The following is a 23,395-nucleotide window of genomic DNA, read 5'->3' as shown; positions in this document are numbered from 1 at the left end:
GTGTGATCCATTTAATCTTCCCTGTGTGATCCGTTTCATCTTCCCTCCCACCCACCTGTGATCTGTTTCATCTAAATTGTCTGTGTCTTCTTTTCTACCACTTCGCCTCCACCTGACATCAGTAAAACAAAAAGTGCTATGATGCGGTCTGCGCTGACTGTCCTAATGCTTTTTTTACCCCGCCGCGATCTGTGTTGCTTCTTCCCTTCCTCCCATTGTTCGTGTTGCCCACCCCATAAGAAAAATAAGCATTGTGATGTGGCCAGAGCTGGCTACGTCATAGTTCTTTTTTTCTAACTTTTAGCCATGCTGCACAGCAGTCAAAAGACACTGACAAAGCCAATAGCATACGCAAGACCTACTGGCTTTGCCAATGTTTGTTTGGTAGCTGTGCCGAGTGTAGAGCTTCTCTTCAGATGTGTGAATCGAGAAAGGAGAACTGTAGTGAATATCGATTCAGGAGACTGTCAATTCCACATTCCCAAGTGTTAGCCGGGGTGGCCGAGGTGGTTTGCTTTGAAGTAGCGGCGATTGTCAATCTCTCCCTGCGGACCGTTACGGTTCCCGTGCGTTGGAAACAGGCTAAACTGTTAACCCTTCTCAAGAAACATTCACTGGGCCCTTTAGTTCTAGCTAACTATCGGCCTATTTCTCTCCTTCCAGCTTTGGCCAAGGTTTGTGAGAAGGTAGTTTTCTGGCAGCGCGGGCCTTTGTTGAGTCCTCTGGTGTTCTACACCTAGCTCAGTCTGGGTTTAGAGCGCCCTATAGCACGGAGACTGTGCTGGTGGAGATGGCGGAAGCCATCAGGGAGTGCCTGGACAGAGGCGGTAGGGCAGCCTTGATTTTACTTTACCTCTCTGCCGCCTTCGATACGGTGCCCACCACCTGCTCGTGGCCCGGCTATCGTCCATCGGTGTTGGTGGCCTTGCATGGGAGTGGGTTCACTCTTTTCTGGATGGTCGCATGCAGCAGGTCTGTATGGCTCCTTTTTCATCTTCGGTCAGGAAACTCTCGACGGGGGACCCTCAAGGCTCCACATTGAGCCCTCTGCTTTTTAACATTTATTTGACTACTTTGATCTATCTGGCAGAAGAGTTAGGTGCTAAAATTATAGCCTATGCGGACGACACCCAGTTGTTATTTACCTGGAAGGGCTCGGATCTGAACACCGGCATCGCCCAGACGTGACTAGCGTTCATATTCCGCTGGCTTGCGCACGCCCATTTAAAGTCCAATGAGGACAAGTCGGAGTTCCTCTTGTATGGCCAGTTTACTCCAGCCTTCCGACAATCCCTGTGGCCGCCAGATTTTCCTTTCCCTAATTCTGAGGGTGGCCTGGCAAAAAACTTAGGGGTTTGGTTCAGTGAGGATCTTCGGTTTGCTGATCATGTCAAGAAACTTACTCACAGCTGCGTTCACTTTATCTACAAAAAAACCACAACCTACAACCATCCTCAACCTACTCTACGAAGAAACTGGAACAAAATCACCATTGACCAGATCTCCTCATTGCTTCTTCAAAACCCCCCTGCCCACTCTTCGAACCCCAACCAAGCAGCCATTAACCTCACTCAATGGCTAACCAACAGCGCCGACAACCTAGCACCTTTGAAAAAACGTCAAATCAAACTAGGCAGCAAAAACGCCCCCTGGTTCAACGATGATCTTAAAAAATCCAAGAAACTCTGTCGCTCCCTTGAGAAGGCCTGGAAAAAAGACCCAAACACCAGCACCAGGGACGCCTTCAAAAACGCCACCCGCATATACCACCAACTGATCCAGACTGCCAAGAAAGCCGCATTCAAAGACCGACTAGACAACAACGCCCACAACAGCAAGGAATTATTCAACATTGTTAAAGAATTTACCAACCCCACTGCCAACTCCAACGACATCACTCCCTCTCAAACCCTTTGCGACTCCCTAGCTTCCTTCTTCCATGACAAAATCGCAGACATTCACAACAGCTTCGAGAACCAACCCGGAGTCCAACCCACCCAACCTTCTGACGTACCTTCACCCCCCTTGAACATCCTTAACGACTGGAACCCAATCTCCACTGAGGACACCATCCGCCTGATAAACTCCATCCACTCAGGATCCCCCACAGACCCATGCCCTCAACACATCTTCAACAAAGCAGATTCCATCATAGCACCACACCTCCGAGACGTCATCAACTGCTCCCTCAACTCTGCCACCTTCCCGGAAAGCTGGAAACACGCCGATCTCAGCGCCCTTCTGAAAAACACCACAGCTGACCCCACCGAACTCAAAAACTACCGCCCAATCTCGCTCCTTCCATTCCCGGCCAAAGTCATCGATAAAGCTGTCAACAGCCAGCTCGCCGCCTTCCTCGAAACCAACAAATCCCTCGACTCCTCACAGTCCGGCTTCCGAGCCAAACACAGCACCGAGACCGCCCTCATCGCAGCAACAGACGACATTCAAACTCTACTGGACAATGGAGACACAGTCGCCCTCATCCTCCTCGACCTCTCCGCAGCCTTCGACACAGTCTGTCATAGCACCCTGTTACAGCGCCTCAGAAACATCGGAATCCAAGGAAAAGCACTGGAATGGATCACCTCGTTCCTTGCCGGAAGAACCCAGAGAGTCCGACTCCCACCATTCAAGTCAGAGGCCACTGAAGTCATTTGCGGCGTACCACAAGGATCTTCACTCAGCCCCACCCTCTTCAACGTATGCATGAGCCCCCTCGCGGCCATCGCACGCCAACACAACCTCAACATCATCTCCTACGCTGATGACACCCAACTGATCCTCTCACTCACCAAAGACCCTAACACCGCCAAAACCAACCTACATGAAGGAATGAAAGAAGTTGCCGAGTGGATGAAACACAGCCGGCTGAAACTGAATTCAGACAAAACAGAAGTCCTTATCTTAGGTACCTCACCCTCCGCCTGGGACGACTCTTGGTGGCCAGAGGCCCTTGGAAAAGCACCTATCCCGACGGACCACGCCCGGAACCTGGGCGTCATCCTGGACTCCTCACTCTCGATGACCAGACAAGTCAACGCCGTTTCTTCATCTTGCTTCAACATTCTTCGCATGCTCAAAAAAACATTTCGCTGGATCCCCACCGAAACTAGAAAAACGGTCACCCACGCACTGGTTACAAGCCGCCTGGACTACGGAAACACCCTATTCGCCGGTACCACCGCAAAACTTCAGAAAAAACTCCAACGCATCCCGAACGCATCAGCCAGACTCATACTAGACATCCCGCGTAAAGACCACATTTCTGATCACCTGAAAAACCTCCACTGGCTCCCCATCAATAAGAGGATAACATTCCGCCTCCTAACCCACGCACACAAAGCACTTTACGAACTTGGACCCGAATGCCTCAACACACGACTTTCCTTCTACACCCCCTCCCGCCAGCTACGCTCTTCCAACCAAGCCCTTACCGCTGTACCTCGCATCAACAAAACCACCATGGGAGGAAGATCCTTCTCCTACCTGGCGGCTAAAACCTGGAACTGACTTCCCATTCACCTTCGCCTCACTCAGAACCACCTAGCATTCAGAAAGCTACTTAAAACCTGGATATTCGACGAGTAACTCCCCACCCTTCTTCAAGCGCCTTGAGACCCACTGGGTATGTAGCGCGCTATATAAATTATTTGACTTGACTTGACTTGGTGTCTGCTTTGGCACCCTCTTGGCCCTGAAGGTTTTGTCCTTTGCTTTGATTCTCTCCCGCCTCGATTACGCCAATGCCTTGTTCATTGGCATTCCGGGATATTTGCTGAAAAAACTGCAAATTATACAAAATGCCGCAGCAAGACTCCTGCTTAACATCGCTAGGACCTTCACTGGCTGCCGGTGGCACAGCGAGTACAATTTAAGGCCCTTATCCTCTCACACAGGGCATGGCCAGGGCCCTGTGTACCTTAGGAGACGCTTTACTCTTTATGTGCCGAATCGATCTCTGCGGTCTGCTTCTTTACGGCGGATGGTTATCCCACGTTTCCGCAGATCACATTTGGAGGGCAGTCTCTTTCTGGCAAAACTGCAATGGCCAGGAAGGCGCTCCCCTTGGATCTTCAGCACATGCAAGACTTTTGTCTTTTTAAAAAACGTTTAAAGACATATCTGTTCAGTCAATCCGATTAATGGCTCATGCTCGCTTCACTCCAGTTCATTTCCGCGCCAGGACACTCCAGAGTATTTGTGCGCGCTACAAGCTCTTTATAACATAACATAACATAAAGGAGAGGTTAATGAGCTACTAGTGATTGCTACAGAAATCTCATGTCAGATTTAATAGGTGTCCTTAAAGATGAAAAGAAAGACGTTTAAAATACTGTATTTAGGTTAGCTTCAAAAGCACACAAAAATAGTTCTACGTCGCTAAGGCAATCCGTTGTCTTTTCAAAGAAGAATGTGCAATTACATCGTTTGGTGGCCTACTCTGGTGGGAATCTCTTCAGAAGCTTTGTTATCAAACAATGTTTTAAACCTTGCCACGCAACAGAATGAGTGTCTTAGTGTAGGAAGGTGAAGATCATTTGTAGAAATGCTTGCAGGAGGCTTTGGGAGTACCTCCGAGGGATGGTACTCAAAGAAGTAAAAAGCTCAGAAAAAAAGTTTAAGAACACGCGCATTTTTTGAAGCAGATTTTTTGCATTTTACCTTACTTTGCGTTCTAAATAAATAAAATAAAATAATTTACGTAAATGTGTATGGTATTTCTATAACACAGACCTTGCCAAAAGGAAGCACAGCGCTGTACAAAGTTAAAGCCAATCACAAAGTCAGCGTGTTATAGGAGAGTCAGCTGGTCTGTGGATTGGTAATCCATTGTGATGTAGTGCTCTTTAAAGAGTTGTGTTTCCAGCTCTTTCCTGAATTGGAGCAGCATTACAGCGGCCATGTTGAATACCAGGATATTCTTCCTGATCCTGGGTGCAGACATGGAAGAGCTCTGTTTCCTTGTTTTTTCTTCTTTACACTTCTTATTCTGCTCTCTAACTGTTTACTGGTGGTGCCGAGAACCACCAGAGATGGCGAAGACAGGTCTTTTTTAGGTCGAGGACCGAAGGCTGCGCTTGCGCAGTCTCCAGTGGGAGATTTAATGATTTTTAGTATGGGGCTTGAACCCGCCTCTCTCTTCCATTGGCTGGCTCCCTAAACGAAGGCTAGCCATTGGATGAGAGGGGCGTCACTCCAATCAAGCCCCGTCTCTTTCAGATTTGGGCGTGTTTTTTGCGTTCTTTCACTCTGTGACGTCATCCGTCACTCAGAACGCTAAAAACACGCCCCGATTCCGAAATTTTCACGGTTGCGGCCTCTATTTTGCGTTTTTCTTGTTCTAGGTTAGTTATTGGAAAGCTCAACTGTACCACACTAGATTAATAGCCTGGTTTCTTTACTAGGGTTCTGATTATGATGAGTCAGGCTGGGCAGAATGACCATTTAGGATTCCTCTGTGACTAACACTTTATTCCTGCACTTAGTTTACCCGGTTTGGGAACACCGTACATTTTACAGACTCGTAATTACAGTTGGTGAAATCGCCCGGGATTTTTGCTGTCACTGCAGTCTAGCTTACTTTATTCCTGCACCTAGTTTACCGGGTTTGGGAACACCGTACATTTTACCGGCTCATAATTACAGTTGGTGAAATCGCCCGTGATTTTTGCTGTCACTGCAGTCCAGCTTACTTTATTCCTGCACCTAGTTTACCGGGTTTGGGAACACCGTACATTTTACCGACTCGTAATTACAGTTGATGAAATCGCCCGTGATTTTTGCTGTCACTGCAGTCCAGCTTAGGGCCCCAGTCTCCAAGAAACATGATCTTCTTCAAAAGGAGGAGCATGCATGCCAAATCTGTTCTTTCTTTTCCACCCCCTTCACGCCCTGCCCCTTCCCCCCCATATCTGCCCCACACCACACGCAGGCCACTGCACCCATTTCTATCCTACTCACAGCAGGTAGTAAATGAGAACATTAAACCCCTTGGAATAGAGATTAACCCTACAACACAAAATAGTCAGAATTAACGCTTGGTGATTATCAAAGTGATTATTAAAGCGCCAAGAATTTCAGTTACAAACGAGGTGCCTCGGAAAGGGCGCGTGGTCTGGAGAAGGATCGGTCGCATGTCTTTACTCCAAAGGCACTAGCCTCTTGAGAGGAACGATTTAGTGGTCACGTGCCAGACCCGCCATACTGTTTCATTGGACTAACACTGGTAGGACCGGGGCAGGGACTGTCTCATTGTTCGACAGCCCTCCCCTGGAAGATTTTCAGATTTGTTATGTGAGATGCATTAGTGATTCCAAGGCGTGGTTGTGCATCCTGGGACATATCTTTTTCTGGCAGCATTGTGCAGAGTTGTTGCATGTAAAGTTTGGAGAGGAAGTACGACACGACTGGGCCTTGATAGAGAACGCAGCCTAGAGGCAATGGGGTGAACTGAATTACTAAGTTTTTTATGTATTCTGATCTTGAAGTGATGAAGCAGAATAACCATTTTAGTTTGGCGCTTTCTTTCTCAATTCTGGAGGAAAAGATGCTGAGAAAAAGCAATCTTCGTGGGTTCCATTAGACTGGGTGTTGTAATCTCAAATAGAGTCTTGTGTCCATCATGAGGTAGTGGGTGTGTTGTAGCTGGCCTCAAATGGAGTTTTGTGCGCACCCTGGGATGGTACTCTCAGAGTCTTGTGCACATAGTGAGCATAGTGTTTTAGCCTCAGATGGAGACTTGTAAACCTAGCTGCAGTGTAGTGTTGTAGCCTCCCATGGCGTATATGTGTATTATTTCAGTGGGTTGTTGTGGCCCGAAATGAAGTATTGTATGTTGTGAGCATACAAGTTGTTGCCTCCGATGATGCCTTGTGTATTTAGTGAGGGTGCAGGAAATAGGCATGAAGTAAATCAATCCGAGGTACCAGCTCTGCCATGCTTACAAGGTTGGTCCAGGCCAGGTTTTTGTTTTAACCACGAGACTTATAATTGTGACATTCATTTACAAAAGCAGGAACATAAGTCACGAAATTCAAAGAAAAAAACAAACCTGGATTGACTTTCTCATCACCCATGGATCTCAAACTCCATGCGTGTGTCTTATTAACCAGAGACAACTGAGTCGAGGTTGGTTCTGTTTTAATGACCACCTATGCACAGACACCACCTTGATGCGGGTCAACATGCTCCTGGCTATGCTTTTAATTTACCAAAGCACTACAGTCCTGCTCCACTTCATTTTATTTGCTTAAACTATCACTTCTTAATAAATTCATTTGTCAAAGAAACTGCCTGAATTGGAGGATTGCATCTTTGCTGATATACAACCCATCTATTCCAGTACAGTGTGCAGGAGAGAGAGTCCTTTCATTCCGCACCCCAAACTTTATCCCAGTGCACCTCAGAACCCCTGCCCCTTCGCTGTGCTTGCTCTCCTGTGTGTGTATGTGGCTCTGTGTGTGTATGTGGCTCTGGGTGTGTATGTGGCTCTGGGTGTGTATGTGGCTCTGGGTGTGTGTGTGGGTGGCTTTGTGTGTGTGGCTCTATGTGGGTGTAAATGCAATCGGTCATGCATTTGCCAGCGATTAAGCTATTGGCATTGTAAATGACAATGCCATTTATTTAACGATTAAGCTATTGGGAATATAAATGACAATGCCATTTATTTATGATTTTAAAAAAAAAGTAATGAGCAATGCCAATAGCTCTACCTTTAATAATGCTGAGACTATTGCATTGTTAATGCTTGTTTATCAGATGTTTGGTTGGAATATATATACAAGGTTAAATGAAGACTGGTTTATGTAAAATCTCCAGCTTATCATTTCCTGTGTGAATCCAATCACGCAAAAGAAGAACTGCACCAGGTTTATTTTTAGCTTCTCTGGTTGGCAGAGCTTGTGGCCTTCCTATCGATTTTAGTATTTTGTTACTTGTTATTATCAGAGCGAAAGAAGTATGTGCATGAAATGATTGATCTTTCATGGCCTTGAAAAGAGAGATGCTGCAGTGGCTAAAAGCCTTCTCCTAACATTTGTCCGGGTGAAAGTCAACGTGGTGCTCACCCCACCACCCTCCACGGTGACGAAATCTGCTTCTTAGTGTTTTTTACTGCAGGCATACTGGTTCCGTTTATTTTGTGTAGAACTCTAAAGGACTGTAGTTTGGACCTAAACAGATGAATATGTATGTACTAAGAAACAGTATTTGCATGTGGCCTAGGTGAATTTCATTCGACAATTTTTCTAAAGATGTTGAGAATCAGAAATCCTTGCATTTTTAAAATGCAGCATAATATGCAGCGTCTACACCTGCTGGGTCTTGCTTCCCCGATAGTCAGCCACTATCCATCTAAGAAATGCTAAGGCAGCACATTTTGGAGTCTAAAAAAGCAGTTCATCATAGTTAGTATAATTTCACAAAAAATAATTAAATCTGCACGTTCTCATACCAATTCTAATCCGTAGTTAATACAACCGTGATTAGTTTTACCATTCAAATAGCTTTTAAAGGCTCAATAACAATAAATATTTCCTTACTTTAATGTTAGTAATTCAAGCAATGACGCTGTACAATCATATACACCATATTTACTAATATTAAAAACAAAAACTGCGGACACCCTGTTTTTGGAAATTCCGTTCTCTGATCGCCTCCATTTAGGCTCGAAGGAGAGATAGAAGTCTTGTGCAAGTCTTTCTCCAGGTTTACTTCCACTATATTAATAAATACAATCTTTCTTCCTATTATTCTTAATTTCTCTTTCTGCACATCATTTATCAAAATCCCTTTTAATCATAGTTCTCTGATTCCTGAATGTGATTTCTTCTGGTTGCAACCTATCAGATAAAGCGTGGTCATATTCCATGTATGTCATCCGCGTCAATTTTTAGTCTTCCAGGAGCACCACTGAAAGAATATTTTTCCAGTAAAGAACCCTGAACACACATAATCCTGCTGTTGTAGGAGTACAATTCTGTGCACTTCCAGGGGTGGAAACTACAAGCAAACACTTAGTAAATATCCACAAGGTTATTGTGCCTTAACCAGGCTTTACAGAGGACCCAAGTAGAAACACTCACAGATCCGACCATAATGCCCAGTATTACACATTTTTCATATGCAGAAATTCCACTATACTTGTTTAATTTCTCCCTTCCTAAAGGCACTTTAGCACATGGGAAATTCAGCCAATTCTGTGTTTTGTGATATGGGATAGGATTGGAGATTTAGACCGTAATTTGTAGTGGACCAAGTTGCATAAATCTGTAGTTGCTGTGCAGAAGGTGTGGGGGGGGGGGGGTGGGGGGGTGGCCTCAGCTATGTCTCACTGGATGGAGAGAGACTTAGTCATGTCAGATAATATTTTGTTGAACATAGGAACCGTGAAGGGTTTGAAACATTGGACCTAATAGGGCTGCCAGAACAGTGTGTGGGGACCATCATCTGAGATTTGAACACAAGCTGAGGGCCAAGAAATTCTTTAGCTATCTTCATCTCTGAAATGAGTGTATGGTAATGTCATCCGAGCTTCTTCAGTGCTCCCTTCTACAGGGTAGGATATTTTCAGAGCTGTTACTCAAAGGGTGCCGTGTCATATGCCTTTGAAAGTGTCTTAATTTGGTTCTTGGGAGAGTAGAATTTACCAATACACCAGAAGGTTCTTTTTAACCTTGGGAAGTGGATGTCCCAGAGCGATCTGGCAAGAAATGTGTGGAGCCCTGCGTGGCCAGATGTCGGGTCCTGGTAAACCATCATAGACAGGTGCATGGCAGAATTGTCAAAGTTGAGGCTGTCCTTAGAAAGGTATTGACATATGAGCATTATACCTTCAATATTATAGGCTTGTGTAATTCTCAGAAGTGGCGTGATTGGGGGAAAAAAGGAGACAAAAGTTTGCCCTGTCGATGATACCCTCCATTTTATCTTACAAGCACAGTGCCATAATTGCCTCAGTACACGTGTTAGGATACATTCTTGCAAAATGGTTGTTTATAACCTATTATCTTTCCGTTATAGTGAAGAAAATTCGTAATCAATAAACATTGGTTAAAAATATAAATTATTATTTCAGTTTATTCGCTAGCCTACAACTACTGAATTCTAAAAGTTAACAGAATATTGTCAACGTTCCTGGCATGCTCCCTGTTTTTCATGTTCATTCTGATGTCTCTGAACCATTATCAGTATTATCAGTATTTGTCAGGACTGCAAAGACTATACAATCATCACAGATAAATGCACAAAGCATTGCCTTTTACCTAAATAATTTGAGTGATGAATATGCCTTGCCATTTGTGGCCAAAATCAAATTTTTAAACTTAAATTTAGTCATATAGAAGATATGTCACTGTCTTTGTGATATCTTAAATTTGTCATCGTTAGTCACAGTCTAGGAGTATGTATTTCTTATAATGTGGACTTGGCAGAAAAGTGTCTGAGTGCTTATTGTGAGCTATTATACAAGAAACAGAACAAGTCCTATAATAGTCAACTTAACAGGCTTCTTGCTTGTTTCTTTGATAATGACATGTCAAAGAGGATATCTCCTGTGAGATTGAGTTCTCCCTTAAATGTGAATAACCACCCACAACTGTAGTATATGTTGTGTAGATACTAATGTGAAACATATCGTGCCCTTTTTATTAGGTCTCGGCTGGGCGTGGGCAGCGAAGCTGCCACGCCTCTCAGAGAGATCTTGTAAATACAAGATTTCTAAAAGGGACTGTAAGCCCCGCCCCTCCTTTCCATTGGGTAGCGTCAGATTTTATGATAAACGCTGGCTTCCCAATTGAAAGGAGTGATTTCAGGTGCCACCCTGTCTGCTTTTCAGACAGCCCCTCCGGACACCATGTCTTGCTTTGCGGCTGGCTGTCGTGAATAGTTTTCTTATCGGCTTCTCTGATGAGGCTGTCCAGGGAAGGTTCAAGGAGAGTTTAGCAAGCTGAAGCTCAGATCACACGCCTCTGTTTATCAGGAATTCCCTCTGAGCTGTTGCGGTGAGTTCACCGCCTGCCCCTCCTCACGTTTTACAAGCAATCTTAAGAAGATACGACCCAGGTACCTAGAGCTGCACCAAAGCATACTACAGCGCGCTTTCACCCCCATGGCTCCACGGGAGACAGCTGGTTTCACGCTTGAGATGACTTGCGAGCCATAGATAAGTTTGGAAGGATCATAAAACGATTTAATCTGCCACAACAACACCCCCGCTTAAACTGGCAGTGCGGCTGCTTCACTTGCGCCCTTAGCAAGAGCCACATTCTGTGAATGGGCAGAGTGGACAGCGGGGCTCCACCCCTTTCTTCCCACCATCTTTGTAAAAAGAAATGAGCCTCAATCAAGGCCTGTCGGGATCTGAAGGGGGTTCGGGTGTGACGCCTGACAGCCCCCACCTACCCCATAGCCGCTCGGATTGGGAAGGCAAGTTGCCATTGTGTTGATGATCCAAAGGAGGCCACTTTTCAGCCGGGGCGGTGCCCGCCTCTAGATCGTAGCCTGCTGGGTCCATTTAAAAAGCCTTTCCAATTAAACGGCACCGTAAAGGCAGCCACCTTAGAGGATGCACCGAGCTGGGGCTGTAAGAGATGACATGACTGAGCTCCCGTGTCACCCCGATGTCTGGAGTTGTTTTGGGCCTTGTCTGCACCTGCCACCTCAAGAGTGCTCTGCATCTCCGCGAGAGAGAGGGTGGTCGGAAGAGTCGGGGTGCGTCATTGAGAGAACACAAGAGTGTTACACAGGCCCGGAGGGTGGGAGAATGAAGATAGAGAATATGGCGTGTAGGCCAGAGCTGCTGGCCTTGGAATCGGTGAACCGTGTTAGTGTCATGGCGCCGGCTCAACATCCTTTGATTCTGAGCTAATTACTTAATCTTCTGGTGCCCCAAAAATAATAATAAATGTGACCTTGTGTAATGTAACAGGTGCTGGTGTAAAGCGCTCCAATACCGGCTTAGGGTCGAGTTCGCGCTGTATAAAACTGCAAGGAAATAAATACATGTATGGTCAGGCTGTGATTGCCCTCAAGAGTTTGGGGGGCTGTTGAAATTTGAGCACCTGGTATGCGGAGTAGATTGAGGGGCACTGGCATGGCAGCTGCATGCCCAGTGGCGGACTACCCAGAAGTGCGGGTCTGGGATACATCTGGATTCAGAAATAGAAGGGCAGATAAGGGTTTTACAGCTCAGGTTTGAGAGGTTTTAGGAAAATTGTCAGAGATGTGTTCCTGAGGGTCAGCAGGGGAAAATGTAATTCAATCCATAGATTATGATGACCATGCTACCTGTTTTTGAGGGGACAGTCCCGGGTTTTCACAATCTGTGCAAACAGATGTCAGTAAATGTAGGCCATGTCTTGGTTTTAAGAGATAGGAGACTCAATAAAGCCGAAGTCAAGTTTTTATGTGTTTCAGTGTAGTATTAGCGGCACTTAACAGGAATAATGTAAATAGCACAGATGGCGCTGTGCCTAAAAGTTGAATTTAATTTTCATCAGTGTCTCATTCTCACGTGTCTCCTGTGTTGGTGAGCTCTGTCAAGTCATTCTGTGGCCCTTGGTGGAAGTTATTTCGATATTTGTGAAATGTTCCTCTTTTTTGGTTTTCAAACTCTGGTCACTCTAGCATGACTCCATGTAATTTAGGGTTCATACAGTTAAATTGTATTATCGTAGCTGCATATGTGGAGGGAAAGGTAAAGAAGGGTGTCCTGGATGGTACACTGTACCAGTCACAGCTCCCCCAAAATTCATAACGTGGTGTTCTCCCTATGTAGGGTGACCAGATTTTCAGACCCCCAAAACATGGATAGACCTAGAAATAGAACTGAATGCAGATGCTTCCTGTGGTCACTATATTTATATTCATATTCGCTCTCTCTTTCTCTCCCCCCCCCCTTTGTAGTTGCTGATTCACCTCTCAATAACTCTTGCTGTGCTGCATGAATGAGCCAGGCAACTCAGTCCTGGTGTGATGAAAGGGCTGGTGTTACTGTGAACCTACACTGTACTGTGATAAATGTGCTTGCTCACCCGACCCTCCCCCATTCGCCCTCTTTTACTGTGTGTTAAAAAAAAAGTGGGAGGGGTAGGACGAAGGTGAGGGGGGCAAGATAAATAGGATCTCTGAGAAGAAAAGTAGTCAAAATGCAGACATGGGCATCAGCAGCCTCCAGAAACAGTTTTAACCCCTTCGATGCGGATGACAAAGCCAGTTCGTCATGGGCGTTACCTGTGCTGCGCGCATGACGAGCTGGCTTTGTCACGAAAGCCGCGATCTTTTAATTTCAGCGCACAGCGGGAAATCCCGCTAGCGCGCATGCGGTTAAACCTACCATTCTTCAGAATCATATCAAGAGAAGACTGCTGTAGGCATCTCTTGCGCCCCTCTAAATGTCTGCACCCTGAGAGTGGGCCCAGCTTGGAAATAAAAACAAACATTTACAATGCAATAGGTCTCGCATTTTCAAAACCTTGACCTATTGGTATTGTAAATGACAATATCTTTTATTATTGCAGGTTGTTTAAACATAAATAAAAGGCATTTTTATTTACAATGGCAATAGCTCAAAATCTCACGAATGCGAAACCTATTGCATTGCAAATGCTTGTTATCTTTATATTTAACACTATTCCATTCAGTCTCTTCTGCTGAAGGTTCTGTTTTTGCAGGTTTTCAGAAATATAATTCAATTGTCAAGCGCTCTTCATGATAAGAAGAGCTTTCCAATTGGAGTGAGATGCAAGTTCACTGTTGTGAATAAAGTAAGCCAGCAATAAACACAAATGTGGCTTTTTAAGCGAAGAGGCGTTACTTATGTTTTAAGCACTATTATTCTGAGTGAGCCTGTTACTACTGCCTATCCACACATCCTGTTTACCCACAATCTGGGTGTTATAAACTGTAACGTGGCCTCATAATGTGCATTGATGCATACAGTTATAAAGTGAATCAAGATGGGTATTGCAATAACTAGCACACAAAATAGTTCTGCAAAAAGCATTATAAAGAAGTACTGACCCAATAAACTACTCTATGAAAAGAAGTGCATTTTTGTGTTTTAGTAAACTGCAAATTCAGTCTGCCAACTCTCCTAGTTGCATAATTGTTGGACAATTGATGTGCTATATAAATGAACACAACTTCTTTCTTGGGAACAATCGAAAAAGTAAATATCTCTCCACTTTGTTACAACAGGTAAACTTGCTGACTGGGAAGAAGCAGACTGGGGATCTTGGGAGGAAACAGAAGCCAAAGAACCTGTAAGTTGAATGTACCTCTCGGAATCCACTCCTATGTTAAAATAGATTATCAGTCACCTGTAGAGTAGGTTTTACACCCTTCGGCTTGTCAACTGCTCAGATTGTTATATGATCTGTATTATTTGTTATTTTGTTTTGTCAGGCTATTCATAAATCAATTTACCACAGATCAGGAACCCAGGTTTCGTCAATTATATTGTGTGATTTCCTTTTTACTTTTTTAAGACACCTGCAAATGGGTTAGTGTTGTGCGGTGTAATCCATCATGAATGTTTTGGACTTATGGGAAGAGCCAGGTAATGGCTGCATGCCTAATAAAACTGAAACTTTGGGGTAATGTTTTTATATTTTTGAATGGGACTGTATTGCTAGATTCTTATTTGACGCCAATTGTCATTGCTATTCAGTTTGTTGAATTTGAGTCATAACGCCATACATCATATTTCAGTATGTTTTTATGACACATTTTTAGGCCATAAGGGCCTTTAAGGTTGAGAATTTTAAGCTTAGTTTTATGGGGTTGGGTTCATTTAAATGCAGGGTGAACTAGATTTATACAAGCTGTCTTGACACTTTGTTAATTAAAGTGGTTTTTCCTGCTAATGCTGTTTTGTCTCTTATACTTGCTTCGACAAACCGGTTAGAGATGACAGTAAACCTGCAGCAAAAGCTAAATTGCTTGATGAATGTAAATTAGTATACACCTATATTTAACCACATGGCTGCTGCGGGGATTTTTGCGCTGTGCTGCAAATTGCCATTTTGCTGGCACCATGACGAGCTCAGCTCGTCATCAGCACACGACACCCGTGGGTGATGACGAGCTGAGCTCGTCATCAGCATCGAAAGGGTTAACAGTGCTCTTTTGCTGTCTTTGGGGTTGACTTTAATTCCCAGTTTATCCTGCCATATGATCTGAATGTATAAGATTACGTTTTATATTAAAGATTATAATATGGACCTATCCGTTGCCTCAGCTTACTATTCTTTTTACTTGTAGGAACCCAACTATTACATTTTAGTTACCTCTAGGCTCTGATTGTGTAATTGGAGATTTTGGTGAGATGATGCGGTAAAACCTTCATTCAGAGTCAACAGTCATAAATGTTTTGTAACTTGTATTGTAGCACACAAAATACAAATATCTACAACATTGACTTTCGTAAAAATTCAGCACCTTAGATATAATTTTGGCACATGCCTTTCTAGTTCACATAACGTTGCCTATGAAACAAGCCCTGACTATAAAAAAGCGTTCGATAGCATCGATAGGGCCAAGCAATGGCAAATATTGAGCAACTGGGGTCTTCCTCCAAAAATATGAAACCTTATTGTCGCCCTTTACTCTAACAAATGGATCCAAGTTAAACGTAGTAGGGACTCTAAAAGAGTCCCCATAGTTAAAGGACTGAAGCAAGGCAGGGTGCTTGTCCCGTTCTTTTCAATAGATTTACTGCAGACATCGAAACCGCCCTAAAAAAACCAAAAACATGCCCTCCAAGTTAATGGGCAACTATTGCACATTTTTCAATACTCAGATAACATAGTATAGCTGGTCTTCTCAGCGATTGGGGTCCAAAACTCGTTTAACAATCTATCTTCTTACTGTAAGTTAAATGGATTAGAAATAAATCTAGGAAAGATGTAAATTACCACATTCACTAGGATCCTCAAGCAGCTTCCTGGAAACTAAAGAAGCTTACGATTGACGAGGCTAATTCATATAAGTATTTAGACATTGAGCTTCAGGCCTCCAAGACATCCGTAGCTCATAAGGAATCTTTGCAAAAACAGGCCACAGGGATCATGGCTGACCTCTGTAAAATTGTAAATCACATTACCGGCCCCTCATTATTACCACTATTGCAAGTCATAGAAGCCAAATTCTTGCCTTCATTAATGTACAGGCTTGAAATATTCCTGGATAGATTGGGCTGATGGTTGAATAAGCAGCAATCGAGACTCTTTTGCCAAATATTAAGTCTCCCAAACTGCACCAGAGAATCCCAGGTGAGGTTTAAATTTAGGCTTTTAGACCAAGTCCGGCACAAAGTGCTGCTGTGTTGAAGTTTTGGTTTAAAACAGCGAAAGTAGAAAAGAGGAGCCTCAGCCATTATCTGATAAAAGATGTGTTCAATTCACCTTTGTCGCCCTGGCAGGTCGCAGTGCGGAAGTTATTGTAAGATCTGCTAAGATTATGTATGAGCTCTTTGATGTTGGTGAGGTGGTTAAAAAATGGAAGCATGCACGCAAACAAAACTCCTGTTGGTTTTTGCCCCATGTGAAAGAATTATTGACCCATGTACGCTGAAACTGCCCTTCTTTTGAATTGGAAAGCAATGTTTGGCTAAAGTCACTATTTAGAGAACTGCATGTGCGTAGCTATCAAGAGGTGGCAGCAAGCTCGACTATAGCAACGCAGTTGATGCCAGCATGACCCAAAAACTCCAAACGAAATTGTAACACATCCAGAACTCCTCCGCTAGTCTCATCTTGAACATCCCATGATGAAACCAAATCTCCGGTCACCTGTGGGACCTCCACTGGCTCCAGATCTGCAAAAGAATCTCCTTCAAGCTCCTGACGAACGCCTACAAAGCCCTGCACAACACCGGACCCTAATACCTCAACCACCGCCTCTCCTTCTACACACTGACCAGACACTTCCGCTCCGCCCATATGGCCCTGGCCCCTATCCCACGGATCTGCACGACATTGGCTAGAGGAAGATCCTTCTTCTACCTTGCTGCAAAGTCTTGGAACTCCCTACCGCTGCATCTCAGGCAGTCACCGTCACTGCTTCAATTCAGGAAGGACCTCAGAACCTGGCTCTTCGACTGAACTGCTGGACCCCTCCCCCCCCCCCAGCGCTTTGAGATCCTTAGTCGCACTCTATATATACGAACCTGATTGATTGATTGGTTAACTAATGCTTCCAGGGCACGGATAGTAAGCCTACTACCCACTTCGTCAAATTTATAGACCAGGTGGAAGCAAGACTGTTCCATCGACAATCTATGGAAGAATTAAAAATTGAATTGTGTTCCATAATTTTATATTATGTACTGGTCACAAGAGCTGCATTGTACAAAGAATGGTGCCCTCAGATAGGTCAGTACAACATGCGTCCTCTGCAGATATTGGCAAGCATTATGGGACCAAGTGGTGGATATCTTGCCAATGGTCTCAGATGCCATCTGTCAAATGTTATAAAAACTGATCTTGGATGGGTAGAATGTGGCGTAATGTTCTATTAAATATAGTATGTGCACTACAGACTTTCTGGATAGAGCACCCTGCATAAGCATGATGCTTGGATGCCATGCCTGGAATCCCTCCACAGGATTTTTGGCAGATGTCGAACAGTCTCTTATGAACATGCCCTCTGGTAGTTCTAGGCTGTTCCAAGCGAAGGTGGACTCTGTCTTTGAGAGGTGTAAAGAGAGTAAGGCCATTGCCACTCTCTGGAATTTTCTCCGCCAGCTCGGCAATTCCCCCAGCATCTGTGCCCTTTTCGAGGCTTCAGTATGGGCTTCCAGCAGCGGCAGAGACAATACCTGCCTCAGCAACAACAGGTTGAGGATGTGGATCTGGCCAGCAGTGCCCAGGTTCCCAGGGGCAATGAGCTACCCAAAGCCTCTCCCCCTCGGGCACTGCAAACCTACTTTAATTTTTCCTTTGTGCTCATGCTCGGCCGGTGGGTTACTCCCTGCCTTTTCTCCACTACTTGCCAGACTTGCCACCTGCACCACACATCTCCTAGAGGGCCACTTGTCCATAATCCATGGAGAGGTTCAAGCTCTCTGACCAAGGGAGCATTTGGGTCCCGGCATCCGAGATCACAACTGGTTGCTACTCTCATTCCTTTCTGGTGCTGAGGAAGGATGAAGGGCTCCATGCCATTCTAGACCGTCACCCTTTAAATTCCTTCCTTTGGAAGGACCGATTCAAAATGCTTACCCCGGCCCAAGTTCTCTCTGCCCTGTATCCAGGAGACTGGATTGTAACGCTGGACTTGCAGAACGCATGTTTTCACATTCCTATCCTACAGTCCCAAATATTTTACCTTCCGTTTCAAGTAGGCTATGAGCACTTTACATTTACCATGCTCCGCTTTGGCCTTACCTGCGAACATTGGGTGTTCACAATACCAATCGTCCCATACCTCGATGACTGGATGCTGAAGGCAGACTTGCCTATCACAGCCGCAAGCCATCTCCAGATGATGGCCAACCTGTTGACATTGTTGTGTTTTTTCATTAATGTGCCGAAGTTGAATCTGACTCCTTCTCAATGCCTTTCATTTATGGGAGCCATCTTGGACACAGTGGTTTTCTGAGCCGTTCTTCTGCCTTAACATGTCCAGGACGTTTGGGCTACGATCCCAGAATTTCAACCCTTGACCTGGGTCTTTGTGAGAGCAGATCTGAGGCTTCTGGGAACCCTGGCTTTCTGTATCATGTTTGTGGATCACACCAGATAGCATGCAGGCTCTTCAGTGAGATCTGAAGTCTCAGTGGGCTCAGCATCAAGATCTCCTGTCAGAGTCCATCTAGGTTTTAAAGGAGACCGTGGAAGATCTGTACTGGTGGCTGCTTGACTGCAAGTGGACCAGTGGCAGGCCTCTCCTCTACCCCACGCAGAGATAATCATTTTGCCAGATGCATTGTTGAGATCTCTGGTCTTCAGTGAGGCTCGTCTCCACAGCAACTTATTGCAGTTTTGAACGATCCGCTTGGCATTAAAAGCGTTCCTTCAGACCATCACGCAGGTACGGGTACTCATCTGCCATGTGGGATTTCAACAAATAGGGCGGAGTTGGGTCATGGGTCGTGTGCACCTCTGGAAGTGGCTGTTCTCTCAGGCCATCTCCTTGATTGCCCAGCACCCTGCAGGATCTTTAAACACCAGGGCAGAAGAACTCCACTGTCATTTTTGAGCAGATCGCGATGACAGTTACATTCAAAGGTGGCACAGGGTATCTTCCAGCAATGGAGAGAACCTTGACTCGATCTAGCCGCCACAGGAGAGAACGTGTGTAGAAGTGAGATTCCTATCAGTCTCACTGGTTTAGTCTACGGGTTCAATAAATGAGGTCAACACTGGAGTGGAACAAAACACAGGTTTATTAGATATCAAGAGATGAGTCCCATCACTCAGACACTGCAAGTGCCGGAGGGAGGGGGCTAACAAGTACAAGTTTCACCCTTAGGCGAATCAAAAGAGTGAGCCCTGCCCCTTGGTACACTCCTGAACTTAACCTTCTAAGGAAGGACTGTAAAAGAACGGAGCGCTCTTGGAGGAAGGACAAATCGATAGTTAAGAAGGATGCCTTCCATACCTCCTTAAAAAACTACAAGCTCGCTCTTCGCAACACTAAAAGTATATTCTTTCAGGAAAGGATAGAAAACTCCTCCTGCTCCAGCAAGGAAACTTTTATCATTTTAAAAGAATTACTTAAAGCCCCAGATCCCGGACCAAAGATTCCGCCAGACCCCAAAGCAGCTGAAGAAAAATGCCTTAAATTGGCCAAATTCTTCGAGGAGAAGATTCAGAAAATCCTTGCCTCCATCCCACCTATTAATTTCAGCGAGGAAGAAGGTATTAATGCAAATCCCACCTCTCCCCGTTTAATTTCTTTGGGACCAGTAACGGCCGAAGAGGTCGCAACCACGCTGGACACCATCAAAAGCGGATCCCCTAGGGATCCTGTCCCGCTACGCATCCTTAAGAAAGTAGCCCCCACCATCGTCCCCCCACTCACCCATCTCATAAATGCTTCACTGCTACAGGGGAAAGTTCCCTCCAGCTGGAAGGAGGCCGTCGTCAAGGCGCTACTAAAAAAACCTTCTCTGGACCCCTCGGATTTAGCCAACTACAGGCCAATCTCTCTCCTCCCCGGAACCAGTAAAATTGCTGAAAAGCTAGTGAACGAAAAACTCTCGCAGTATTTGGAAACCAACAATCTGCTCAGATGCTCGCAGACCGGATTCCGCCCAGGGCAGGGCACTGACATTGCCCTACTCGCAGCGGTGGAGGAGGCCAGAGCACTTTTGGACGCGGGAGGATCAGTGGCAGTGATCCTCCTGGACCTCAGTGCGGCCTTCGACACCGTTAACCATCGGGTCCTAATCCAACGACTCAAGAACATCGGTGTGGAGGGCACTGCTGTGACCTGGTTCACATCCTTCCTTGGCCAGCGCTCCTTTCAGGTCTGGGAGAATGACATCCGTTCCCCCGAAACCCCCCTCCAATGCGGCGTGCCCCAGGGCTCATCCCTAAGCCCGACATTATTTAATGTCTACATGTCCCCATTTGAGGAGGTTGTCAACCCGTTCGGAGTGAGTATCATCAGCTACGCTGATGACACTCAATTAGTGGTGTCCTTATCTCACCCGAACCAAGAACCATCGGATCTATACAACTGTCTGGCAGAAATACAAGGATGGATGAATAGCTCGTCATTGAAACTTAATGGCTCAAAGACAGATATTCTCCTCCTTGGCCAGAAGGGGCTTTCTCTCTCTCAGAACATCTGGCCCCCCTGCTTGGGTGAACCCCCTGCTCCTAAGTCTGAGATCAAGAGCCTGGGAATTTGGCTTGAAAAAGACCTGTCTTTCAAGACGCAAGCCAAAAAAATCGCGGGGACTTGTTTTGGGCTCCTCAAATCGATCAGGAAGATTTTGCCCCTACTTCCTCCTGCCTACCAGAAACTGTTAATCCAAGGCCTTATTTTATCAAGGCTGGATTACAGCAACACCATCTACCTAGGCGCTCCCGAGGCAACCCTTAACAAATTACAAAGGATCCAGAACGCCGCGGCTCGGATTCTTACCAATACCCCGGCCAGATCTTCGGCCAAACCAGCCCTGAAACTCCTCCACTGGCCTCCAGTGAGAGAGCGAGTGAAGTTCAAAGCTCTCTGTCTGTCTCACAGACTCCTACAGGATAAAGGCCCTCCCATTTTAAGAAAATTAATCAGGCCCTACAAAGCCTCAAGATCCCTCCGATCCGATCAGGAATACCTCATCACCATACCCAGAGTGAAGAAGGTGCGCACGGGTGGACGGCGCTTTTCTGTTAACACAGCCCCCTTTGGAATTCCCTCCCCCGTGACCTTAGGACGGAACCAGACTATCTCCGATTCAGGAAGCGGCTGAAAACGCACCTTTTCCCCTGATCTGCCTTTCCCCTTCGCCCCCCCCCAGTTACCCTCAGATGTTTGGATCTTAGCGCTGGGATACTTACGGGTGACTGCGCGCTTTATGAAATCTAATAATAAAATAATAATAATAAGTTCACTCATGGCATTTAAACTATTCGGTGCCTCGTGAAACACATTGAAACCACTTTGCTATTACATAATGCTTACACAACCCCTTTGTATAATGTTTCCATGGTGAACTGTTGAATCCTGATAAACCCTTACCCACATCATCTTTGTAGATAGGCAAGGGTGGATACAGGCATTGGTGGGCTTGTAGATAGGAATATCTGCGTGCTCTGGGCCTTCCGGCAGGGCAGGGCCTCTATTCTGGCACGTAAGTATTATTAGCACAACCAGCTTTCAGTGAACACGTAACTTCTGACTTTATGAAAGTCCCCGGAAAAACACAAAAATGAGGGTTGGTAGACAAAATGGAAAAGGAGAAGAGTCTAACTTAACAGAATACATTTTTTACCGTTCAACACGTGCAGCATTCAAGGTTTTGTGTAATGGTATACTCAAGGCATTCCTGTCTCGGAGACCCCTTCCATCTGAATTGGGGTTCAGGACTTCTGTACGCCTTTCCCCCTTTCCCTCTTCTGCCCAGAGTGCTAAAAAAGACCAGGAAAGAACCGATCCTGAGTGAGGAAAGTGTGGTATGCAGAACTTCCAACTCAGAGCACATATCCTCCAATTTGGCTGCCTCTTTGGGAGGATCTCCTTTTGCAGCAACATCGCTGAGTTATTCATGCAAGCCTGCGCGACCTACATCTCAATGCATGGAGATTGAGCAGCAACAGTTAACATTTTTCAACCTTCCTCCTGAAGTGATTGTCGTCATCCTGGCAGCCAGGCGTCCATCTACCAAATCTGTTCACTAAGGACACTGGGAGAAATTTGTTGTCTGGTTCTCCTCCAGACATATCCAACCTCTGAATGCAGTTAGCAAATATTCTCTTTTTTTGTCTGCCTTTAGCCCAGCATAGTTACATTGAGGCAGTGTTCCATATCACAATAACCTCCGTAAGGCGAGTAAGTTAACTGGAGGCTTTGTATGTCCTACAAACATACACTTAAATTTTCTTAGACAAGATGACAATCCGTATTCCTGCCAAAGTTAGTCACACTCTTCCATATATGGCAATCCATCTCCTTGCCCATTTTTTTATGCTCCAAATCACCCATCAAATCAAGACCCAAGAGAGCCATTAGCTTTTACATCGATTGGATCAGAGATCACCGACCGGTTGACCAGCTTTTTATTGGTTTCACTGGAGCAAAAAAGGGCAAAACGGTGCAAAAGAGAACCATCTCTGGTGGATTGTATTATGCATCAGTATCTGAGATGGGCTAGATAGCAACCAGTTGACAGAAGACTTGAGTGCACATTCTGCCAGAGTGAAGGCTGCTACCACTGTGCTGTGGTGCTGCACAACAGTCTTGGAAATTTGCCAGGCTGCTATGTGGGAGTCCCTCCACACGTTTACAAAACTTTATTGCGTTGATAGCCAGATGCTGCGGGATAGGCACGTCTCCTGATCTGTCTTGCTATTTTTTGAGGTTTGAGTCATTCCATAGATCCACCACTGAGAAGTTGCTGCTAGACATAAGGTCTGTATAAGAAGAATAAGTTACTTACTTTCGATAATGCTTTTTCTGGTAGAGACACTAACTGCAGATTCCTCACTGACACTCCCTCCTCCCCGTTGTGTGGAATATACTCAGATTCTCCATTAATAAGGTTCCAATCTATAACTGCAACACACTGCCATATTGTGATTTCCATGGCTCTGCGTCCATTTGCACGGACTGAGATCAGAAAGAAATGGATGTCAGTATGAAGGTGGCTCATACCTATAAGGACCCTGGTGCCCCATCAGGGGCAGAGTGGGGCGAATATGATGGGTACTCATCCAGCGCCACC

The 23,395-nt window shown here is 45.3% G+C and overlaps 1 protein-coding gene across 1 annotated transcript in view; it reads left to right on the top strand.

Moving 5' to 3' along the window:
• The window catches only part of RAB3GAP2 (RAB3 GTPase activating non-catalytic protein subunit 2), a 684,945-nt gene that overhangs the window by 123,701 nt on the left and 537,849 nt on the right, over window positions 1–23,395 (top strand). Inside the window, exon 2 of the mRNA XM_086927924.1 lies at window positions 14,200–14,264. Coding sequence (XP_086784050.1) covers window positions 14,200–14,264 — 65 coding nt within the window. The remainder of the gene's footprint in view (window positions 1–14,199; window positions 14,265–23,395) is intronic.

Source organism: Lissotriton vulgaris, chromosome 6, assembly GCF_964263255.1.
Source record: "Lissotriton vulgaris chromosome 6, aLisVul1.2, whole genome shotgun sequence".
NCBI classification, from domain to species: Eukaryota; Metazoa; Chordata; class Amphibia; order Caudata; family Salamandridae; genus Lissotriton; species Lissotriton vulgaris.
This window is presented reverse-complemented; position numbering and strand designations above follow the sequence as displayed.